This window comes from Oncorhynchus kisutch, linkage group LG26 (assembly GCF_002021735.2).
Source record: "Oncorhynchus kisutch isolate 150728-3 linkage group LG26, Okis_V2, whole genome shotgun sequence".
In the NCBI taxonomy this organism is placed as follows: Eukaryota; Metazoa; Chordata; class Actinopteri; order Salmoniformes; family Salmonidae; genus Oncorhynchus; species Oncorhynchus kisutch.
This window is the reverse complement of record NC_034199.2, coordinates 7,755,419-7,777,060: the sequence shown is the minus strand read 5'-3', so window position 1 is coordinate 7,777,060 and position 21,642 is coordinate 7,755,419. Positions and strand designations below refer to the sequence as shown.

The 21,642-nt window shown below is 43.3% G+C and overlaps 1 protein-coding gene across 5 annotated transcripts in view; it reads left to right on the top strand.

Annotated features, from left to right (window-relative positions):
• Positions 1–21,642, top strand: part of LOC109871059 (solute carrier family 35 member F5) — a 33,399-nt gene that overhangs the window by 4,548 nt on the left and 7,209 nt on the right. For all 5 annotated transcript variants that reach the window (XM_020461852.1, XM_020461854.2, XM_020461850.1 and 2 more), the window contains 6 exons: positions 5,876–6,066; positions 6,659–6,740; positions 6,996–7,083; positions 7,171–7,235; positions 7,623–7,727; positions 21,224–21,383. In XM_020461852.1, coding sequence (XP_020317441.1) covers positions 5,876–6,066; positions 6,659–6,740; positions 6,996–7,083; positions 7,171–7,235; positions 7,623–7,727; positions 21,224–21,383 — 691 coding nt within the window. The remainder of the gene's footprint in view (positions 1–5,875; positions 6,067–6,658; positions 6,741–6,995; positions 7,084–7,170; positions 7,236–7,622; positions 7,728–21,223; positions 21,384–21,642) is intronic.

Here is a 21,642-nt window from a genome sequence, read left to right as displayed (position 1 = left end):
AATTACTTTTGGCGCATCGTAAAATCCCTGAGCAGTTTCCTTCCTCTCAGGCAACTGAGTTAGGAATGGCACCTGTATCTTTAGTGGCTGGGTCTATTGATGCACCATCCAAAGCCCAATTAATAACTTCACCATGCTGAAAGGGATATTCACTGTCTATTACTTTTTTAATATATTTTTTTACCCGTCTACCAATCGGTGCCCTTCTTTGCGAGGCATTGGAAACCTCCCTGGTCACTATGCGACTGAGGGACCTTAAAGCAAATTTTTACTTTTATAATGAATATTGTTGAAAGAAACCCTTCAATAATACTTTTTTTATCACGTTGGAGAATAGGAATCCTGTGAACTGTCTTGGTATTTGATTTATTTCATAACATTTCATGCAAGCATAAAAAATTATAGGGTTTCCTAGGAAAAAACATGTAAAGACCATAGCAAATAATGAAGTTGTAGAATGGAAAATACACTTTGCGGTGTTGACCAACAGAGGGGGCTGTTGAGCTGTTCGATGTGATGGCCCTCCCAGGTTTGACTCAGGAGAGAGTCAATAAACAATGTGAAAGGAAAGGTTGTCTCATGAGAACTCTGTCTGACCATTGAGTGACACTGGAGCTTAGTTTTCTATGAGACAATGACAGGATTTCATATTTCTCTGTCTTTGCTGATCGATATTGGCTGATTACAGTATGTCGCTAGAGGGCTGCCCTGACAGAGATCATTGTGGCGCGGTCATAATTTTTCATGCTGCAGGCGGGACCGGTACTGCTTGCCGTGCGGTAGCAGAGAGAACAGTCTATGACTAGGGTGGCTGGAGTCTGACTATTTTTAGGGCCTTCCTCTGCCACCGCCTGGTATGGAGGTCTTGGATGGCAGTAAGCTTGGCCCTGGTGATGTACTGGGTCGTAATTCAATAGAATAGACCTATCGGCACTAGGCTATGTATGGGTGGTGAAGCACGGGACAGTTATCTTTCCATGTACTTCATAAACTTGATTAGGCTAAATCATCCCACTCCTAAAAGGTAGGCTATATGCAAAACGTAGCTCAAGAGAAAGTGCAAATGTCCGCTCTCCTCCAACTTTGGCTCTCTTTCGAACTATGTTTAGCTTATTGGCTGATATAGCCCATTAGGCCTAATACCGATAGCTTAATACAATGGGCTGAGCGATAATCTCTGGTAATTCTTGTGTTTCTTAAGTTATGTTTGCGCATATAAGGCCCAAAATTGCTGGGACCAAAGCTGCCAAGCGAGCTGAGTCAGATACACCTAAAATAACATTTGCAGGACTGTGAAACCTGTTTTTGTGGGTGTGGGTGGGAGTCAGACAAAAAGCCATCGGGAGCGGGCGGGCGGGCGATGTATGAAAAGCTGCAGGAATAAATCAGTCCCGCAAAGACCTCTAGGGGTCTCACACATTCAAGTCAATCAATCAATTCACATTTATTTATAAAGACCTTTTTGCATCAGCAGTTGTCACCAAGTGCTTATACATAAACTGAGCCTTAAAACCCCCAAAGAGCAAGCAATGAAGATGTAGAAGCACATTGGCTAGGAAAAACTCCCTAGAAAGGCAGGAACCAAGGATGAAACTGAGAGAGGAACCAGGCTCTGAGGTGTGGTCAGTCCTCTTCTGGGTGTGCTGAGGTGGAGATTATAAGAGTACATGGCCATTAAGGCCAGATCGTTCTTCAAGATGTTCAAACATACATAGATGACCAGCAGAGGAGGGTCGTAACAGCAGGTCCAGGACAAGGTAGCACGACCGGTGAACTGGTCAGGGTTCCATAGCCACAGGCAGAACAGCAGAAACTGGATCAGCAGCACAACCAGGTGGACTGGGGACAGCCAGGAGTCGTCTGGCCAGGTTGTCCTGAGAAATGGTCCTAGCTAGGGCTCAGGATCTCCGGGAGTATTACACCAGATATGACATTATTAAAACATAGGTACTGGGGACTGAGACAGGGGTGGTTGGAGGACACTGGCCCCATCCAAAGTTAACCCCGGACAGGGTAACCCGGCATGATATAACCCCACCACTTGCCAAAGCACAGCCCCCCCATACCACCAAAGGGATCAACACACTAACTTACTACCCTGAGACAAGGCCGACTACAGCCCACAAAGATCTCCCCCACCGCACAAGCCTGAGGACAGGAAGTATGGGAGAGCACGAGCAAGCCAGTGACTCTTGTAATAGGGTCAGAGAATCCGAGGGGAGCCGGCCTGGCAGAGACAGCAAGGGTGGTTCGTCACTTTAGTGCCTTGCCGTTCACCTTCGCACCCCTGGGCCATACTGCACTCAATCATAGGACCTACTACAAATGTTTATGAGGGCGCTGGAGGGGATGGCTGCAGTCTTATCGGCTCTTAACCAACCAACCATGCTATTTTGTTAGTTTTTTCGTGTTGTTCGTAACTTGTTTTGTACATAATGTTGCTGCTACCATCTCTTATGACCTAAAAGAGCTTCTGGTCATCAGAACTGTGATTACTTACTTCAGATTAGACAGTTTTACTTCAATGAGTCAGACGGGAAGGATATACTACAGACACCCGACCAGGCCCAGAACCCCGTCATTCGCTGGAGGTAGAAATTGAGATTTTGCGTATAAAGATCAGGGTGCCTTGTGAGGATCAACCAGGGAGTGGCTAATCTGCCTTTGCCTTTCGTCCTGCTAGCCAACGTTCAATCACTGGACAATAAATAGGACGAACCACACTATCTACCTAGAGAATTTTCATCTGTATTTTTCGTAGCTGTCTACATACCACTACAGATCGATGCTGGCACTAAAACCACACTCAATGAGCTGTATACCACCCTAAGCAAACAGGAAAACGCTCATCCAGAGGCGGAGCTCCTAGTGGCCGTGGACTTTAATGCAGGGAAACTTAAATCAGTTTCACCTCATTTCTATCAGCATGTTAAATGTGCAACCAGAGGAAAACAATTCTAGACCACCTTTACTCCACACACAGAGACACATACAACGCTCTCCTTTGCCCTCCATTTGGCAAATCTGACCATAATTCTATCCTCCTGATTCCTGCTTACAAGCAACAATTAAAGCAGGAAGCACCAGTGACTCAGTCTATAAAAAAGTAGTCAGATGAAGCAGATACTAAGTTACAGGACTGTTTTGCTAGTACAGATTGGAATATGTTCTGGGATTCTTCCGATGGCATTGAGTACACCACATCAGTCACTGGCTTTATCAATAAGTGCATTGAGGACTTCGTCTGTTCCGGACGACTGTGTTATCATGCTCTCTGCAGCCGATCTAAGTAAGACCTTTAAACAGGTCAACTTTCACAAGGCCGCAGGGCCAGACGGATTACCGTCTGTGTACGGTAATTACCGATGTGTACTCCGAGCATGTACTGACCAACTGACAAGTGTCTTCACTGACATTTTCAACCTCTCTCTGTAATACCAAAATGTTTCAAGCAGACCACCATAATGCCTGTGCCTAAGAACACTAAGGTAACCAGCCTAAATGACTAGGCTGGTAGCACTCACGTCTGTAGCCATGAAATGCTTTGAAAGGCTGGTCATGGCTCACATCAACACCATTATCCCGGAAACCCTAGACCCACACTAATTTGCATACCGCACCATCAGATCCACAGATGCAATCTGTATTGCACTCCACACTGCCCTTCACACCTGGACAAAAGGAACACCTATGTGAGAATGCTATTCATTGACTACAGCTCAATGTTCAACACCATAGTGCCCTCAAAGCTCATCATTAAGCTAAGGTCCCTGGGACTAAACACCTCCCTCTGCAACTGGATCCTTAATTTCCTGACTGGCCGCCCCCAGGTGGTAAGGGTGGGTAACAACACATCCGCCACTGATCCTCAACACGGGGGCACCTCAAGGGTGCGTGCTCAGTCCCCTCCTGTACTCCCTGTCCCTGTCTGACTGCATGGCCAGACACGACTCCATCACCATCATTAAGTTTTCTGATGACGCAACATGGTAGGCCTGATCACCGACAACAATGAGACAGCCTATAGAGGGAGGAGGTCAGAAACCTGACCGTGTTGTGCAAGGACAACAACCTCCCCCTCATCGTGATCAAGACAAAGGAGATGATTGTGGACTACAGGAAAAGGAGGACCAATCACGCCCCTCTTCTCATTGACGGGGCTGTAGTGGAGCAGGTTGAGATCTTTAAGTTCCTTGGTGTCTACATCACTAACATGGTTCAAGCACACCAGACGGTCTTGAAGAGGGCACGATAAAACCTATTAACCCTCGCATGGGTCCTCAGATCCTCAAAAGGTTTTACAGCTGCGTCATCGAGAGCATCCTGACGGGTTCCATCACTGCCTGGTATGGCAACTACTCTGCCTCCGATCGCATGGCACTACAGAGGGTAGTGCTTACGACCCAGTACATCACCAGGGCCAAGCTTACTGCCATCCAAGACCTCCATACCAGGCGGTGGCAGAGGAAGGCCCTAAAAATAGTCAGACTCCAGCCACCCTAGTCATAGACTGTTCTCTCTGCTACCGCACGGCAAGCAGTACCGGAGTGCCAAGTCTAGGTCCAAGAGGCTTCGAAACAGCTTCTACCCCCAAGCCAATAGACCTCTGAACAGCTAATCAAAGGGCTACCCAGACTATTTGCATCCCCCCCCCCCTCCCCTTCTACACTGCTGCTACTCTGTTATTATCTATGCATAGTCACTTAAATAACTCTACCACATGTACATATTACCTCAATTACCTGGACACAGGTGCCCCGCACATTGACTCTGTACCGGTACCCCCTGTATATAGCCCCACTATTGTTATTTACTGCTGCTCTTTAATAATTTGTTATTCTTACCCCCCAAAAAAGTAAGAGATATTTTATTAAAGCTGCATTGTTGGTTAAGGGCTTGTAAGTAAGCATTTCACTGTAAGGTTGTAACCTGTTGTATTCGGCATGTGACAAATACAATTATATTTTATTTGACTAAAGAGATGAGTCTTCACTAAATACTTAAAGGTTGAAACCGCGTCTGCATTTCTAACATGGATCGGCAGACCATTCCATAAAAATTGAGCTCAATAGGAGAAAGTCCTGCCCCCAGCTGTTTGCGTAGAAATTCTAGGAACAATAAGGAGGCTTGCGTCTTGTGACCGTAGTGTACTTGTAGGTATGTACGGCAGAACCAAATTGGCGAGATAGGTAGGAGTAAGTCCATGTAGGTTAGCAGTAAAACCTTGAAATCAGCCCTAACCTTAACAGGAACCCAGTGTAGAGAGGCTAGCACTGGAGTAATATGATCAACTTTTTGGTTTCTAGTTAACATTCTAGCAGCCATTTTTAGCACTAACAGGTTTATTTAGTGCCTGATCCAAGTAGCCATGAGTAGAGCATTGACGTAGTCTAATCTTGAAGTGACAAAAAGCATGGATTAGCTTTTTCCGCAGTGCTACGAAGATGAAAAAAGGAGAGATCTGGGTCAAGAGTAACGCAGAGGTCCTTCAGTTTTATTTAAGACGACTATACAACCATCAAGATTTATTGTCAGATCCAACAGCAAGATCTTTGTTTGGACCTAGAACTAGCATCTCTGTTTTGGCTGAGTTTACATGATGGGTCACATTTTGAGGAAAGTGGTAATTGTGGTTTTAATTCGAAAGCTGCCTTATTCAATCCCAGGCTATTGTGCCTAAAGCACAGTATAGGGTATGAGATGCTTTTCAGAGAATGACTGCAACATTTTCTCATGGTTTTGGTTCCTAAAACAATGACATAAGCTAACGCATGCTTTATTTCTACTTAAAGTTTTCATTGTCTGGTTCATTCTATTGGTCATGCTGTGACCCATCTACCACTTTACCCCCTGTCCTTTCCCTCCAACCTCTCAGCCTCTAAAAAGCAACGGGTGCGCTTCAGCAACATCATGGAGGTGCGCCAGCTCCCGTCCACACAGGCCCTGGAGGCCAAGCTATCGCGCATGTCCTACCCCGCCGCCAAGGACCACGAGTCCATGCTCCGCACAGTGGGAAAGCTCACCGTCACCGATGTGGCCAAGATCAGCTTCTTCTTCTGCTTTGTGGTAAGTTAATTCAAATAACTTGATTTTTTATCCGTTTGAGGGGAACTTTTTTTGTCAGTGTGTGTAGACATATGACTTGTTAGACTCTCAGACATTCTGTATACTAGCTTGGAACTTCCGTATTAAGTTGGAGTGGGGACAAATTATATCTAAAATTAGTCTTTGGAGTACCTGCATTTGGGAGCTTTTTGATGTCTCTCATTACTGACATTACTGTCAATTTGCTAGGTAAGTTAATCAAAACCTTTCTGTTATTATCATTGAGTTATTGCTGGTGATACTACTCATTTTGCTGCAGAGTGTGTTTGCTGTACTCTCAACAAGTCATGGCTTTGGACTTCTCCCTTCATGATTAGTGTAAATGAGTATAAATTAACACATTATGCATGTAGAATCTTCAACTCGTTTGTCTTACTAACTTTGGGCTTGTAAACAAATCTTTGTATCATAACTCATTTCCCACATGAGCAATGACCCAGAACTGAGGGTAGACTACACACACGATGAGTAATAGTAAGTAAACTACCATCTTTGGTACAAATCAGAGGTGTCATGCTGACACTTCTCCCTCTCCTACTTCTCTCCCTCACAGTGGTTCCTAGCAAACCTCTCCTACCAAGAGGCTCTGTCGGACACGCAGGTTGCCATAGTGAACATTCTGTCCTCCACTTCAGGTGAGTCCAAATACTAAATGTGATTTTACTCGGCGAAATGTACATGTAGGATCTTACAATGAATAGAAAAAACACTGATGATTATTACTTTTTTATAATACAATCATTATGGGCCTTTTTAATAACATTGTTGCAAATAAATGTTCCAATGTTGGAAAATCACAGCATGTGTATTTAAACATTTCACCTTGAACAGGTTGAACTCTGTACAGGACGTGTTGTGAACAGTCTCGCTGTTATTGTCCTCCTCACCAGGTCTCTTCACCCTCATCCTGGCGGCCATATTTCCCAGTAATAGCAGCGACCGCTTTACTCTGTCCAAGCTCTTAGCTGTGGCTCTGAGGTAAGCCTTGACATCAGCTGAATTATTGTAGTTACTCTGGGTTGCTACTCTGTAGTTACACTGTTTCTCTGGTCTCTTTCCCTGTAGCATGGGAGGAGTGGTTCTTGTCAGTTTCTCCAGCATGGACAGCCCTGACGGAAAAGGCACTATAGGTAACCAGGGAGATAAAAATGCTGCAGATGATAAACTTCTTTCCTCAAAATATTTTGTTTTTGTTAGGCTTTTTTTCCCACTATATTCCTTATTCCTGCCTCCTGTTACCCTCCTATCCCACTTCATATTGGTTGTATTTGTCATGTCTTGTACTGTACTTGATGTACTACTTTAACGTGTCCTTGTGTCATTTTAATATGCTATATAAAACAATGTATTATTAAACCATTAAATCTACTCTGAAAGTGCAAGCCATGCCACAATGTCACGTTTGCTTGCATTGCTAGCAGAAAAACCCTTTGGAGTGTAACCATGAGAGTTGTAACTCATGATACAGGGATGTATTAGCGTAAGGTAACGTGATGATGAAGTCATGTTGTGTTCAGGCTCTCTGTGGTCATTGGCTGGGGCTGCTCTGTACGCAGTCTACATCGTCATGATCAAGAGAAAGGTGGACCGGGAAGACAAGCTGGACATCCCCATGTTCTTTGGTATGTAGATCATAGTTATATCTATGACCTTTCTTACTCGAGTCAACTTGGTCTGCTGCTGATTTTCAGATGCTCTTTTATTTCCTGATATAACTCTATGTAATGATCCTGAATTAATTATAGGTATATACAGTGCCTTCGGAAAGTATTCAGACCCCATGATTTTTTCAAAATGTAATGTTACAGCCTTATTCTAAAACTGATTAAATAAATAAAAATCCTCAGCAATCTACACACAATACCCCATAATGACAATGCAAAAACAAGTTTTTGGAAATTATACCAAATGTATTAAACATAGAAAACAGAAATACCTACGTTTTCAGACCCTTTGCTTTGAGACTCGAAATTGAGCTCAGATGCATCCTGTTTCCATTGATCATCCTTGAGATGTTTCTACAACTTGATTGGATTTTCCACCTGTGGTAAATTCAATTAATTGGACATGATTTGGAAAGGCAAACAACTGCCTATAAAAGGTCCCACAGTTGATAGTGCATGTCACAGCAGAATCCAAGCCATAAGGTCGAAGGAATTGTCCGTAGAGCTCCAGCCCCCGATTGTTTCGAGGCACAGATCTGGGGAAGGGTACCAAAAAAGAAATGTCTGGACTTGAACCCGATCGAACATCTTTGGAGATAGCTGAAAATAGCTGTGTAGCGACGCTCCCCATCCAACCTGACAGAGATTGAGAGGATCTGCAGAGAAGAATGGGAGAAACTCTCCAAATAAAGGTGTGCCAAGCTTGTAGCGTCATACCCAAGAAGACTCAAGGCTGTAGTCACTGAGTCACAACAAAGTACTGAGTAAAGGGTCTGAATACTTATGTAAATGTAATATTAATTTTTTTTATTCTTATAAATTTGCAATAATTTCTAAACTATTTTTGCTTTGTCAGTATGTGGTAGTGCGTAGATTGAGGATTTTCTATTTAATTTTTTTAATCCATTTTATAATAAGGCTGTAACGTAACAAAAATGTGTTAGAAGTCTGAATACTTATCGAATGTGCTGTTTAAACAGCCCAAAAAGATGGTGATAAGGTGTCTCCTTGTTTTACACCCGAGGGTGTGGGAAACCAATCTGTATGATATTAATTTACATGCACACAAGCAATTGGTACTTTGTAAAGAGACTGGATTGCGTGATAAAATTTCCCATCAACTTTAACAAACTCTAGGCTAAAATATCCATATTTACAAAATCAAAAGCTATTGGGAAATCAATTAAGAATGCAAAAGTAGGCTTCTCTTCATGTAATCTATTTCTGATTATTGTACAGACCGAGAAGATATGATCTATACATACTCTGGATTGACAAAAAACATTTTGTTCTTCCACTAGAATGGGGATCGATGAATATAGTTTATAGACCGTACTTAATTAACTTATGCCTCAATTGTTCAGTGGCACTTTAGGGTCTTTTTTTTATTTTTAGATTTGGGAATGTGATTCACTACAGACTTATACCAAGTGGATGGCAGTATACTGTACTCAAAACAAATTTGGAGCAAATCATATAGGACGTTAGGCTGTTCATCAATGCCAAATGTGTTCCCATTTTTTGCAGGGTTAATCACCTTAACTTCTGCCACAGACAGCGCCTCATTTAAGTACAGGTTACATATATAAGAGGCTTCTAACATTGTATTTTCCAGTTTAGTTCTCAGGTAACATATCTCAGGTCTTTATAAAATTCTTAAAATTAGTTAGCTAGTAAATAAATAATTCAACCAATTTGTGTACTACTGATTCATGAGTAAGGCTGGGGTTTTTGCAGATGCATGAGGTTACGACTGTTCAGAATTATGATAAGAGGTAATGATTAATAAGATGACTGTTTATCGATTGTAATAGGAAAAGTTTAATTCGGGAGATGGTAAACTCTTTAAACAACCTCTTCTGTGGTGCTCCAAATCCCTAATGAGTTAGTTGTTACATGATTCATTTAAATTGGGTAGCAATTAAACATAGTTAGTGGATTAAATATATAACAGTCATCAGATTAATGAAAGTAAAGTCACGACAGTAGTATGACTTTGAATGCTGACCTATGGTCAATGAACAGCATTCTTACATAGGTATTCCTCTTGTCCAGATGGGATAGGGCAGTATGCAATGTGATTGGCTTCATGCATTGTCTGTGGATCAATTGGGATGGTAAGCAAATTGAAGTGGTTCTAGGGTGTCAGGTAAGGTAGAGGTGATATGATCCTTGCTTGGCTAGTCTTTCAGAGCACTTCATGATGACAGAAGTGAGTGCTACTGGGCAATAGTCAATTATTTCAAGTTACCTTTGGTCTTTTGTGGGTACAGGACCAATGGTGGCCACCTGGAAGCATGTGGGGACATTAGACTGGGATAGGGAGAGATCACGTATGTCCGTAAACACTCCAGCCAGCTGGTCTGCGCATGCTCTGAGGACGTGGCTAGGGCTGCCATCTGGGCCGGTAGCCTTGCGAGGGTTAACACACTTAGATGTCTTACTCACATCGGAGGAGAGCCCACAGTCCTTGATAGCAGGTAGCGTCGGGGGCACTGTGTTCTCCTCAAAGTGGGAGAAGGTGTTTAGCTTGTCCGGTAGCAAGATGTCGGTGTCCGTGACGTGGCTGGTTTTCTTTGTAGTTCGTGTCTGAGCCGTTGAACTGCGACTTCACTTTGTCACTATACTGAGGTTTTTTACCTTTCAGAGGGTACGGTTTGATTGCCTTACAGAGGGAATAACTACACTGTTTGTATTCGGCCATATTCCCAGTCACTTCGCGCTTTCAGTTTTGTGCGAATGCTGCCATCTATCCATGGTTTCTGGTTAGGTTAGGTTTTAATATTCACAGTGGGTACAACATCTCCTATACACTTCCTGATAAACTCAGTCAACGTGTTAGTGTATTCGTCGATGTTATTCTCGGAGGCTACCCGGAACATATATCAGTCCGTGTGATCAAAACAATCTTGAAGCTTGGATTCTGATTGATCTGACCAGTGTTGACTAGTCCTTAGCACTGGTACTTCCTGTTTGAGTTATTGCCTATAGAAGGGAGGAGCAAAATGGAGTTGTGATCAGATTTGCCGCAGGGAGGGCGGGGGAGGGCCTTAGGCATCTCGGAAGTTGGAGTAGCAGTGATCGAGTGTTTTAGCAGCGCGAGTACTACAGTCAATGTGTTGATAGAACTGCGGTAGCATTTCCCCATTTGCTTTGTTAAAATCTCCAGCTACAATAAATGCGGCCTCAGCATTTATTGCCCCAGTTTGCATAAAGTCAGGTGAAGTTATTTTGAGGGACGTTGTGTTATCTGCTTCAGGGGGAATATACTTGGCTGTGAATATAACCAAATATAATTCTCTTGGGAAGTAAATACAGCATTTGATTGTGATGTATTCTAGGGTTCCTGTATGTTATCACAATCACACCATGAGATGTTAATCATGAAACATACACCCCCACCCTTTTTCCCGGAGAGATATTTATGCCTGTCTGTCGCACTGAACTGAGAACCCAACTGGCTGTACGGACTCAGACAGTATACCCCAAGGGAGTCATGTGTTTGTGAAACTGAGTATTTTACAATCCTTGATGTCTTTCTGGAAGGAAATCCTCGCCCTGAGCTCGTCAACTTTATTATCCAGAGACTCAACATTAGCGATCAATATACTCTGAAGCAGTTGGTGGTGTGCACACCTCCTGAGTCGGACTAGAAGTCCACTCCGAATATCTCTTCTCCGCCGGCAGAGTTTTGAATCAGCCTCTGGAATCAGTTAAATTGCCCTGGGGAGTGCAAACAAAGGATCTGATTTGGAAAGTCGTATTCCTGGTCGTAATGCTGGTGAGTTATCGCCTCTTTGATATCTGGCGGTATGTAATAACACAAAAACAATTCTGGTCTAATAATGTAAGAAATAACACATTAAAAATCAAAATGCTGCAAAGTTCCCTAGGGGCTAGAAACACGGCTTCCCTATCTATCGGCGCCATTTTCCCTAAACCCTCAACCCTTGGTCTTTCTCCATGAAGCATGCAATCATCACATTTATGTGATTTAATAGGACCTGAACTAATAGGACCTGACCTATAGCCTATCATATCACATCAATAAATTGGTTATAACAAACTCCGAACACAGTAACGTGAAAGCAAAATGGATGCGGAGGACGTGAAAAATAAACTCAATGGGAGAATGTTTACTGGTTGCTCAGGAGGGGGAGGGGAAGTCATCTGTGGAAGACGTCTGACTTAGTTGTGGAAACTACTGGTAGTCAATAAAAATGAGGGTACAGGAGTAAGCGTTGTTTGAGTATTATGCGTGCCAAACAGTTGCTGTTAGATTACAATATTATTCTGACATTTTGGAACAGTGTAAACAACACTAAATAAATTTGTGTACCGGAGTCTGTTCTAATGATGAAAAAAAAAGGCTTTATTACAGCAGACTAAAAACAGTTGCATGGATTCATGAATTGTGTTTTTTTTATTGTTTAGGCAAATTATTCAAAGCTCCCTTTTTTGTTATTTAATTTTAAAACTAAAATGTTTGATTACATTTCAAATCATGAATCTCGTATGCTGTGTGATGGCATGGTAACAATGGAAGTGTTTTTACATATAGCTTGTAAGAACTATTGGATATAAGACCGACGTCAACTTTACGACCACTTTACGACCATGAATACGACTTTCCCAAAGCGGATCCTCTGTTTGGACCACTACCCAGGACAATGTACCTAATCCCAGAAGCCGACCCCAAAACAACGGTGCCGCAGACAGATCGGCCTCCTAGTCAGGCTCCATAGACGTGCACATTGCTCACCGCTCCTGAGTATACTACTCGACAATATCCAGTCTCTTGACAACAATGTAGAAGATATTTGAGCAAGGGTTGCCTTCCAGGGAGACATCAGAGATTGTAACATCCTCTGTTTCACGGAAACATGGCTCTCTCAGAATATGTTGTCGGAATCGGTTCAGCCACCGGGCTTCTCCATGCATTGTGCCGACAGAGAGAAACTCTTCTCTGGGAATAGGAAGGGCAGGGTTAATCATGCTTCATGATTAACAACTCATGGTGTAATCATAACAACACAGGAACTCAAGTCCTTCTGCTCACCTGACCTAGAATTTCTTACAATCAAATGCCGGCCATATTATTTTCCAAGATAATTATCGTCAGTTACATCTACATTTCCCTTCAAGCTACCTAAATTTGATCAGTTTATCGATTGCACTATGCGCGTGTCTAATGCACTCGATCACTGCTACGCTAACTTCCACAATGCATACACAGCCCTTCCCCACCCTCCCTTTGGCAAATCTGACCACGACGTCATTTTGCTCCTACCGTCTTATAGGCAGAAACTCAAACGGGCTGTACCAGTGACTAGAACCATTCAATGCTGGTCTGACCAAGCGGAATCCACGCTTCAAGTTTGTTTTGATCATGCAGACTGGGATATGTTCCGGTCAGCCTCAGATAACAACATCGATCTATACGCTGACTTAGAGTGAGTTTATAAAGAAGTGCATTGGGGATGTTGTACCCACTGTGACTATTTAACCTACCCTAATCAGAAACCGTGGATGGATGGCGGCATTCGCGCAAAACTGAAAGCGCAAACCACCGCATTTAACCATGGAAAGAGGTCTGGAAATATGGCTGAATATAAACAGTGTAGTTATTCCCTATGCAAGGCAATCAGACAAGCGAAGTGCAGGAACAAAGTGGAGTCGTAATTCAGGGTCTGCAGGAAATGGCAGGTCTACAGGAAATAACGGACTACACAAAGAGAACCAGCCACGTCACGGACACCAACGTCATGCTTCCAGACAAACTAAACACCTTCTTTGCCCTACTCTGAGGATAATACAGTGCCACTGTGGCCAATGTGAGTAAAACATGTAAACATTTTAAACCTCGCAAGGCTTCTGGCCCAGACAGCAGCCCTTGCCCGCATTCTCAGAGCATGTGCAGACCAGCTGGCTGGTGTGTTTACGGACATATTCAATCACTCCTTATCCCAGTCACACATGCTTCAAGATGGCCACCCTTGTTCCTGTACCCAGGAAGGCAAAGATAACTGAACTAACTACACCTGTAGCACTCACTTCTATCATCATGAAGTGCTTTGAGAGACTAGTCAAGGATCATATCACCTCCACCTTGCCGGCCTCCCTAGGACCCACTTCAGTTTGCGTACCGCCCCAACAGGTCCACAGACGATGCAATCGCCATCACACTGCACACTGCCCTATCCCATCTGGACAAGAGGAATACCTACGTAAGAATGCTGTTCATTGACAACAGCTCAGCATTCAACATCATAGTACCCTCCAAGCTCATCAATCTGGAGGCTGTTAAATCCACAAAAATCCGTGTAGTTGAAGGGGAGGAGACAGGTTAAAGAATGATTTTTAACCTTTCAGACATGGATTGTGTACGTGTGCCATTCAGAGGGTGAATGGGCATGACAAAATATCGGTTTGTGTGTGTAAAGAACTGCAACACTGCTGGGTTATTCATGCTCAACAGTTTCCTGTGTGTATCAAGAATGGTCCACAACCCAAAGAATAACCAGTCAACTTGACACAACTGTGGGAAGCATTGGAGTCATCATGGGCCAGCATCACTATGGAATGCTTTCGACACCTTGTTGTCCATGCCCTGACGAATTGAGGCTGTTCTGAGGGCATGTGGGTGCAAATCAATATTAGAAAGGTGTCCCTAATGTTTTGTACACTGTCTTTTGATTATAGGGGAAGAAAACAACACCAAATAAACTCTATTCTAAGACAATAACAACAGATCAGGTCTAAGTTCTTGTAAAATATCATACAACTATTAATAGATCTAGCCTACTTATCCATGTTCTTCAACATGCACTAGTTGCAAGATGATACTACTAGAACTGGGATAATTGGCTTAAATCATTTGACATCGGAACTACAACAACAAAAAAGTAGCTAAATGGAATGGATATTCTGATTAAAATCATTGTGGGAAATTTAGAGTTGTGACGAGGATTTCAAAAGTATTGCTGTTATCTAAAGAAATGCCTGGGAATGTGCTGATGGATGAACTTTCTGTACGTTTTCGTTCAAGATTGTTGCTCAAAGCTGCACGCATAGTGGATGTTTAAGCATCACAAGAGAAACTGACAGCTATACAGCAGCTGTTAGTTGCCGAGACCGAGCGCACACAGCAGAGACGGAAGAGAGATATTCCACTCATCACATGTCTGGTTACATTACAGCACGTGAGCTAAGCAGACCAGACCCAGCTGCTAATGCATTGGTATCTTTCCTTACGTTGCCATGTGCATAATAGCAAAGTTAACCAGTATATTGGGATTGAGAACAGTGAGGAGGAGGAAGAGCAGCACAGGCGAGGAAACAGCTCGACTTAGCCTGTCTAAGAAAATGTAGGAAAACCAAACTTAATTAGGTCTATAATCAATACCCTAACTGGTAAATATGCCTGGCTTAATGATCATCCATATATATCTACAAAAATAAGACAGATCTTGCACCTGTTGCCTGTTTGAGTGGTTGTTTAATAGCCTACTGATTCCGAGAGTACCAGGCCTCATGCAACGGTAAAATGTATGATAAAGCAATTTCACAGATTTGGCTGTTTTTGCTCTATGCTATGCTGTAATAAAGGCTTTCATTAGAACAAACTGGTCATATTTATTTAGTGTTATTTACACTGTTCCAAATAGGCAATCTAACATCGCCTGTTTGTCACACAATAAAAGCACGCAGCTCTCGCTCCTATACCCTCCTTTTTCTCGATCTCCTTCTTATTGTTATTATTACAATTATTATTATGATCATCATTATAATAATAAGTAATGTTGTTGTCATTAGTAGGCTTTGTATAGTAGCCTTGTATAACCACCATCGAGCTGTAGGCGTGTCCTGTTCAGTCTTAGTACCGTAACTTACTTATTTATATATTTCAATACATAGGCTACTGTATCAACCAAATCATCAAATCAAATCATATTGGTCACATACACATGGTTAGCAGATGTTAATGCGAGTGTAGTGAAATGTTGTGCATCTAGTTCCAACAGTGTTGTAATATCTAACAATTTCCCAACAACTACCTAATACACACAAATCTAAAAGGGGTGTACGTACATATAAATATATGGATGAGCAATGGCCGAGCGGCATAGGCAAGGTGCAGTAGATTGTATAAAATACAGTATATACATATGATATGAGTAATGTAATATATGTAAACATTATTAAAGTGCCATTATTTAAAGTGACTAGTGATCCATTTATTAAAGTGGCCAGTGATTGGGTCTCAATGTAGGCAGCAGCCCCTCTGAGTTCGTGATTACTGTTTAGCAGACTGGTGGCCTTGAGATTGCTGTTTTTCAGTCTCTCGGTCCCAGCTTTGATGCACCTGTACTGACCTCGCCTTCTGGATGGTAGTGGTGTGAACAAGAGGTGGCTCGGGTGGTTGTTGTCCTTGATGATCTTTTTGGCCTTCCTGTGACATTGGGTGGTGTAGGTGTCTTGAAGGGCAGGTAGTTTGCCCCCGGTGATGCTGTGTGCAGACCACACCACCCCCTGGAGAGCTGTTGCGCCTTCTTCACCACACTGTCTGTGTGGGTGGACCATTTCAGTTTGTCCGTAATGGTCCACTGAAATGGTCCATCCACACAGACAGTGTGGTGAAGAAGGCGCAACAGCTCTACAGAGGGTGGTGCGGTCTGCACAACGCATCACCGGGGGCAAACTACCTGCCCTCCATGCCGAGAAACTTAAAATCTTTCCAACTTCTCCACTGCTGTCCCTTCGATGTGTCATCTCCTTTGTTTTGTTGACGTTGTTTTGTTGACGTTGAGTGAGAGACTGACACAGTTCCTGACACCACACTCTGAGTGCCCTCACCTCCTCTCTGTAGGCTGCCTCGTCATTGTTGGTAATCAAGCCCACTACTGTTGTGTCGTCTGCAAACTTGATGACCGAGTTGGAGGCGGGCATGGCCACGCAGTCGTGGGTGAACAGGGAGTACAGGAGAGAGCTGAGCACGCACCCTTGTGGGGCCCCAGTGTTGAGGATCAGCAAAGTGGAAATGTTGTTTCCTACCTTCAACACCTGGGGCGGCTCGTCAGAAAGTCTAGGACCCAATTGCACAGGGAGGGGTTGAGATCTCTCAATAAGAGATCATAGCTTTCACCTGGATTCACCTGGTCAGTTTGTCATGGAAAGAGCAGGTGTTCCTAATGCTTTTTCCACATTTTGTTACATTGGAGCCTTATTGTACAATGGATTAAATATTTTTTTTTTTTTTTTTTTTTTTTTTTATCAATCTCCACACAATACCCCATAATGACAAAGAAAAAACAGTTTAAATGTTTTTTTGCAAATGTATTAAAAATTAAAGAACTGATTTCACATTTACAAAAGTATTCAGAATCTTTACTCAGTACTTTGTTGAAACCCCTTTGGCAGCGATTACAGCCTCAAGTCTTCTTGGGAATGACATTACAAGTGTGTGTTTGGGGAGTTTCTCCCATTCTCTGCAGATTCTCCCATTCTCTGTCAGGTTAGATGGGGAGAGTCGCTGCACAGCTATTTTCAGGTCTCTCCAGAGATGTTGGATCGGTTTCAAGTCTGAGCTCTGGCTGGGTCACTTTAAGGACCTTCAGAGACTTGTCCCGAAGCCACTCCTGTGTTGTCTTGGCTGTGTGCTTAGGGTTGTTGTCCTGTTGGAAGGTGAACCTTCGCCCCAGTTTTGAGGTTCTGCGTGCTCTGGAACAGGTTTTCATCAAGTATCTCTCGGTACTTTGCTCTGTTCATCTTACCCGCTATCCTGACTGTCCCTGCCGCTGAAAAACAATCCCACAGCATGGTGCTGCCACTCATGCTTCACTTTGGGGATGGTGCCAGGTTTCCTCCAGACATGGCATTCAGGCCAAAGAGTTTAGTCTTGGTTTCATCAGACCATAAAATCATGTTTCTCATGGTCTGAGAGTCCTTTAGGTGTGATTTGGCAAAGATCAAGTGGCCTGTCGTGCCTTTTACTGAGGAGTGGCTACCGTCTGGCCATAAAGGCCTGATTGGTGGAGTGCTGCAAAGATGGTTGTCTGTCCTTCTGGAAGGTTCTCCCATCTCAGCAGAGGAACTCTGGAGCTCTGTCCTTTAATTCTGCAGAATATTTGGTACCCTTCCCCAGTTCTGTGCTTTGACACTATCCTTTTTGTTCTATGGACAATTCCTTCAACCTCATGGCTTGATTTTTGCTGTGACAGGCACTGTCAACTGTGGGACCTTTTTATAGACAGTTGTGTGCCTTTCCAAATCGTATCCAATCAATTGAATGTACCACAGGTGGACTCCAATCAAGTTGTAGAAACATCAAGGATGATCATTGGAAACAGGATGCACCTGAGCTCAATTTAGAGTCTAATGGCAAATGGTCTCATTTACTTTAATGTTTTATAAATTTGCTAAAATTTCAAACTGTTTTCGCTTTGTCATTAAGGGCTATTGTGTCATGCTGGTAGGTGACCTAAACTGTGATGCCCTCAATCTCACACAAATTATCAATGAACCTACCAGGTACAACCCCAAAGCCGTAAACACGGGCACCCTCATAGATATAATCCTAACCAATTTGCCCTCTAAATACACCTCTGCTATTTTCAACCAAGATCTCAGCGATCACTGCCTCATTGCCTGCATCCGTAATGGGTCAGTGGTCAAACGACATCCACTCATCACTATCAAACGATCCCTGAAACACTTCAGCGAGAAGGCCTTTCTAATCGACCATATCCTGGAAGGATATCGATCTCATCAAGAAATTTAGAACCAGGAACAGATATAGCCCTTGGTTCTCTCCAGACCTGACTGCCCTTAACCAACACAAAAACATCCTGTGGCGTTCTGCATTAGCATCGAACAGCCCCCGTGAAATGTAACTTTTTAGGGAAGTTAGAAACCAATATACACAGGCAGTAAGAAAAGCCAAGGCTAGCTTTTTCAAGCATAAATTTGCTTCCTAAAAACACAAACTCAAAAAAGTTCTGGGACACTGTAAAGTCCATGGAGAATAAGAGCACCTCTTCCCACTGCACTGAGGATAGGAAACTCTGTTACCACCGATAAATCCACTATAATTGAGAGTTTTGATAAGCATCCCCCCCCCCACAGCAACTTGCCCAAGCCTTCCCCACTTCTCCTTCTCCCAAATCCAGTCAGCTGATGTTCTGAAAGAGCGGCAAAATCTGTAACCCCACAAATCAGCCGGGCTAGACAATCTGGACCCTTTAATTCTAAAAATGATCTGCCGAAATTGTTACAACCCCCGAAATTGTTTCAACCCCTGATCATTTGTGTGAGATTGAGGGCATCAGGCTTAGCCTGTTTCAACCTCTCGTGACGTCTGAGATTCCCAAAGATTGGAAAGCAGCTGCGGTCATCCCCCTCTTCCATGGGGGGGACACTCTTGGCCCAAACTGCTACAGACCTATATCTATCCTACCCTGCCTTTCTAAGGTCTTCGAAAGCCAGATCATCGACCATTTCGAATCCCACCATACCTTCTCCGTTATGCAATTTGGTTTCAGAGCTGGTCATGGAGGCACCTCAGCCACGCTCAACGTTCTAAACAATACATTAACCGCCATCGATAAGAAACAATACTGTGCAGCCATATTCATTGACCTGGCCTAGGCTTTCGACTGTCAATCACCACATCCTCATCGGCAGACTCAACACCCTTGGTTTCTCAAATGATTGCCTCGCCTGGTGCACCAACTACTTCTCCAACGGAGTTCAGTGTGTCAAATCTGAGGGCCTGTTGTCCGGGCCTCTGGCAGTCTCTATGGGGGTGCCACCGGGTTCAATTCTTGGGCCGACTCTCTTCTCTGTATATATCAATGATGTCGCTCTTGCTGCTGGTGAGTCTCTGATCCACCTCTACGCAGACGACACCATTCGGTATACTTCTGGCCCTTTTTTGGACACTGTTAACAACCTTCCAGACGAGCTGCAGTGCCATACAACTCTCCTTCCGTGGCCTCCAACTGCTGTTAAATACAAGTAAAACTAAATGCATGCTCTTCAACCTGCCTGCACCTGCCCGCCCGTCCAGCATCACTATTCTGGTCGGTGCTGACTAAGAATATGTGGACAACTACAAATACGTAGGTGTCTGGTTAGACTGTAAACTCTCCTTCCAGACTGACATAAAACATCTTCAATTCAAAGTTACATCTAGAATTGGCTTCCTATTTCCCAACCAAGCATCCTTCACTCATGCTGCCAAACTGACCATCTTACCGATCCTCGACTTTGGCGATGTCATTTACAAAATAGCCTCCAACACCCTACTCAACAAATTGGATGTCGTCTATCACAGTGCCATCTGTTTTGTCACCAAAGCTCCATATACTACCCACCACTGCGACTTGTACGCTCTCGTTGGCTGGCCCTCGCTTCATACTCGTCGCCAAACCCACTGGCTCCAGGTCATCTACAAGACCCTGCTAGGTAAAGTCCCGTCTTATCTCTGCTCGCTGGTCACCATAGCTGCACCCACCCGTAGCACACGTTCCAGCAGGTATATCTCACTTGTCACCCCCAAAGCCAATTCCTCCTTTGGCCGCCTCTCCTTCCAGTTTTCTGCTGCCAATGACTGGAACGAACTACAAAAATCTCTGAAACTGGAAACCCTTATCTCCCTCACTAGCTTTAAGCACCAGCTGTCAGAGCAGCTCACAGATCACTGCACCTGTACATAGCCCATCTATAAATAGCCCAAACAACTACCTCTTCCCCTACTGTATTTATTTATTTTGCTCCTTTGCACCTCAGTATTTCTATTTCTACTTCTACTTCATCTACTGTCAAATCTACCATTCCAGTGTTTTAATTGCTATATTGTATTTACTTCGCCACCATGGCCTATTTATTGCCTTTTTACCTCCCTTATCTCACCTCATTTGCTCACATTGTATATAGACTTATTTTTCTACTGTATTATTGACTGTATGTTTGCTTTACTCCATGTGTAACTCTGATGTTATATGTGTCGAACTGCTTTGCTTTATCTTGGCCAGGTCGCAGTTGTAAATGAGAACTTGTTCTCCACTTGCCTACCTGGTTAAATGAAGGTGAAAGAAAAATAAATAACATTTATTAAATAGTCAAACAAGGTATGGAAAAAGTCAAGGGGTCTGAATACTTTCCGAATGCAGTGTACCTACAACTCAATGGGATGTAAATATTTTTTTTTGAAATATCGTTAATTAAGGGTCAAATTTGAACAATTTAAAAAAAGAGATGGATGATGGAGTTAATCGCACAGAAAAGCATGTGATTAACTAGATACTTAAAAAATAATCCTATGGCAGCCCTAATTATATTATTGAATGTTAGTAATATGTAACTTGTAACATTTTTACCTGTGACTAGTGCTAAATGTTAATAACATATAAGTAGTAATATAGTTGTTATTTTCTGTTATCTGTGTCTCTTAGGGTTTGTGGGTTTGTTCAACCTGCTCCTCCTGTGGCCAGGGTTCCTTGTGCTTCACTACACAGGCTTCGAGGCCTTTGAGCTGCCCAGCAAGCTAGTGTGGATCTACATCCTCATCAACGGCCTCATCGGTACCGTGCTCTCCGAGTTCCTCTGGCTCTGGTGCGTGTCGGTTGATGGATGGATTGAACGGCCACATATTATACACCTTGTCCGCTCTGCTATTCACACTGTGTGGAAACACACTGTTCAAAAACCTGTTTCTTTAATCCAAACTTGATATTTGTGTGCATAAATTGGCCTTGCATGTAAGTCATGCATTGATTTAATGGGAGATATTCACACAAATTCGAGTTACCCGGACAGATCTCGAGTTAAGATTCGGCCCCATGTTTATAGGGCAGGGGTATTCAACCGGGGT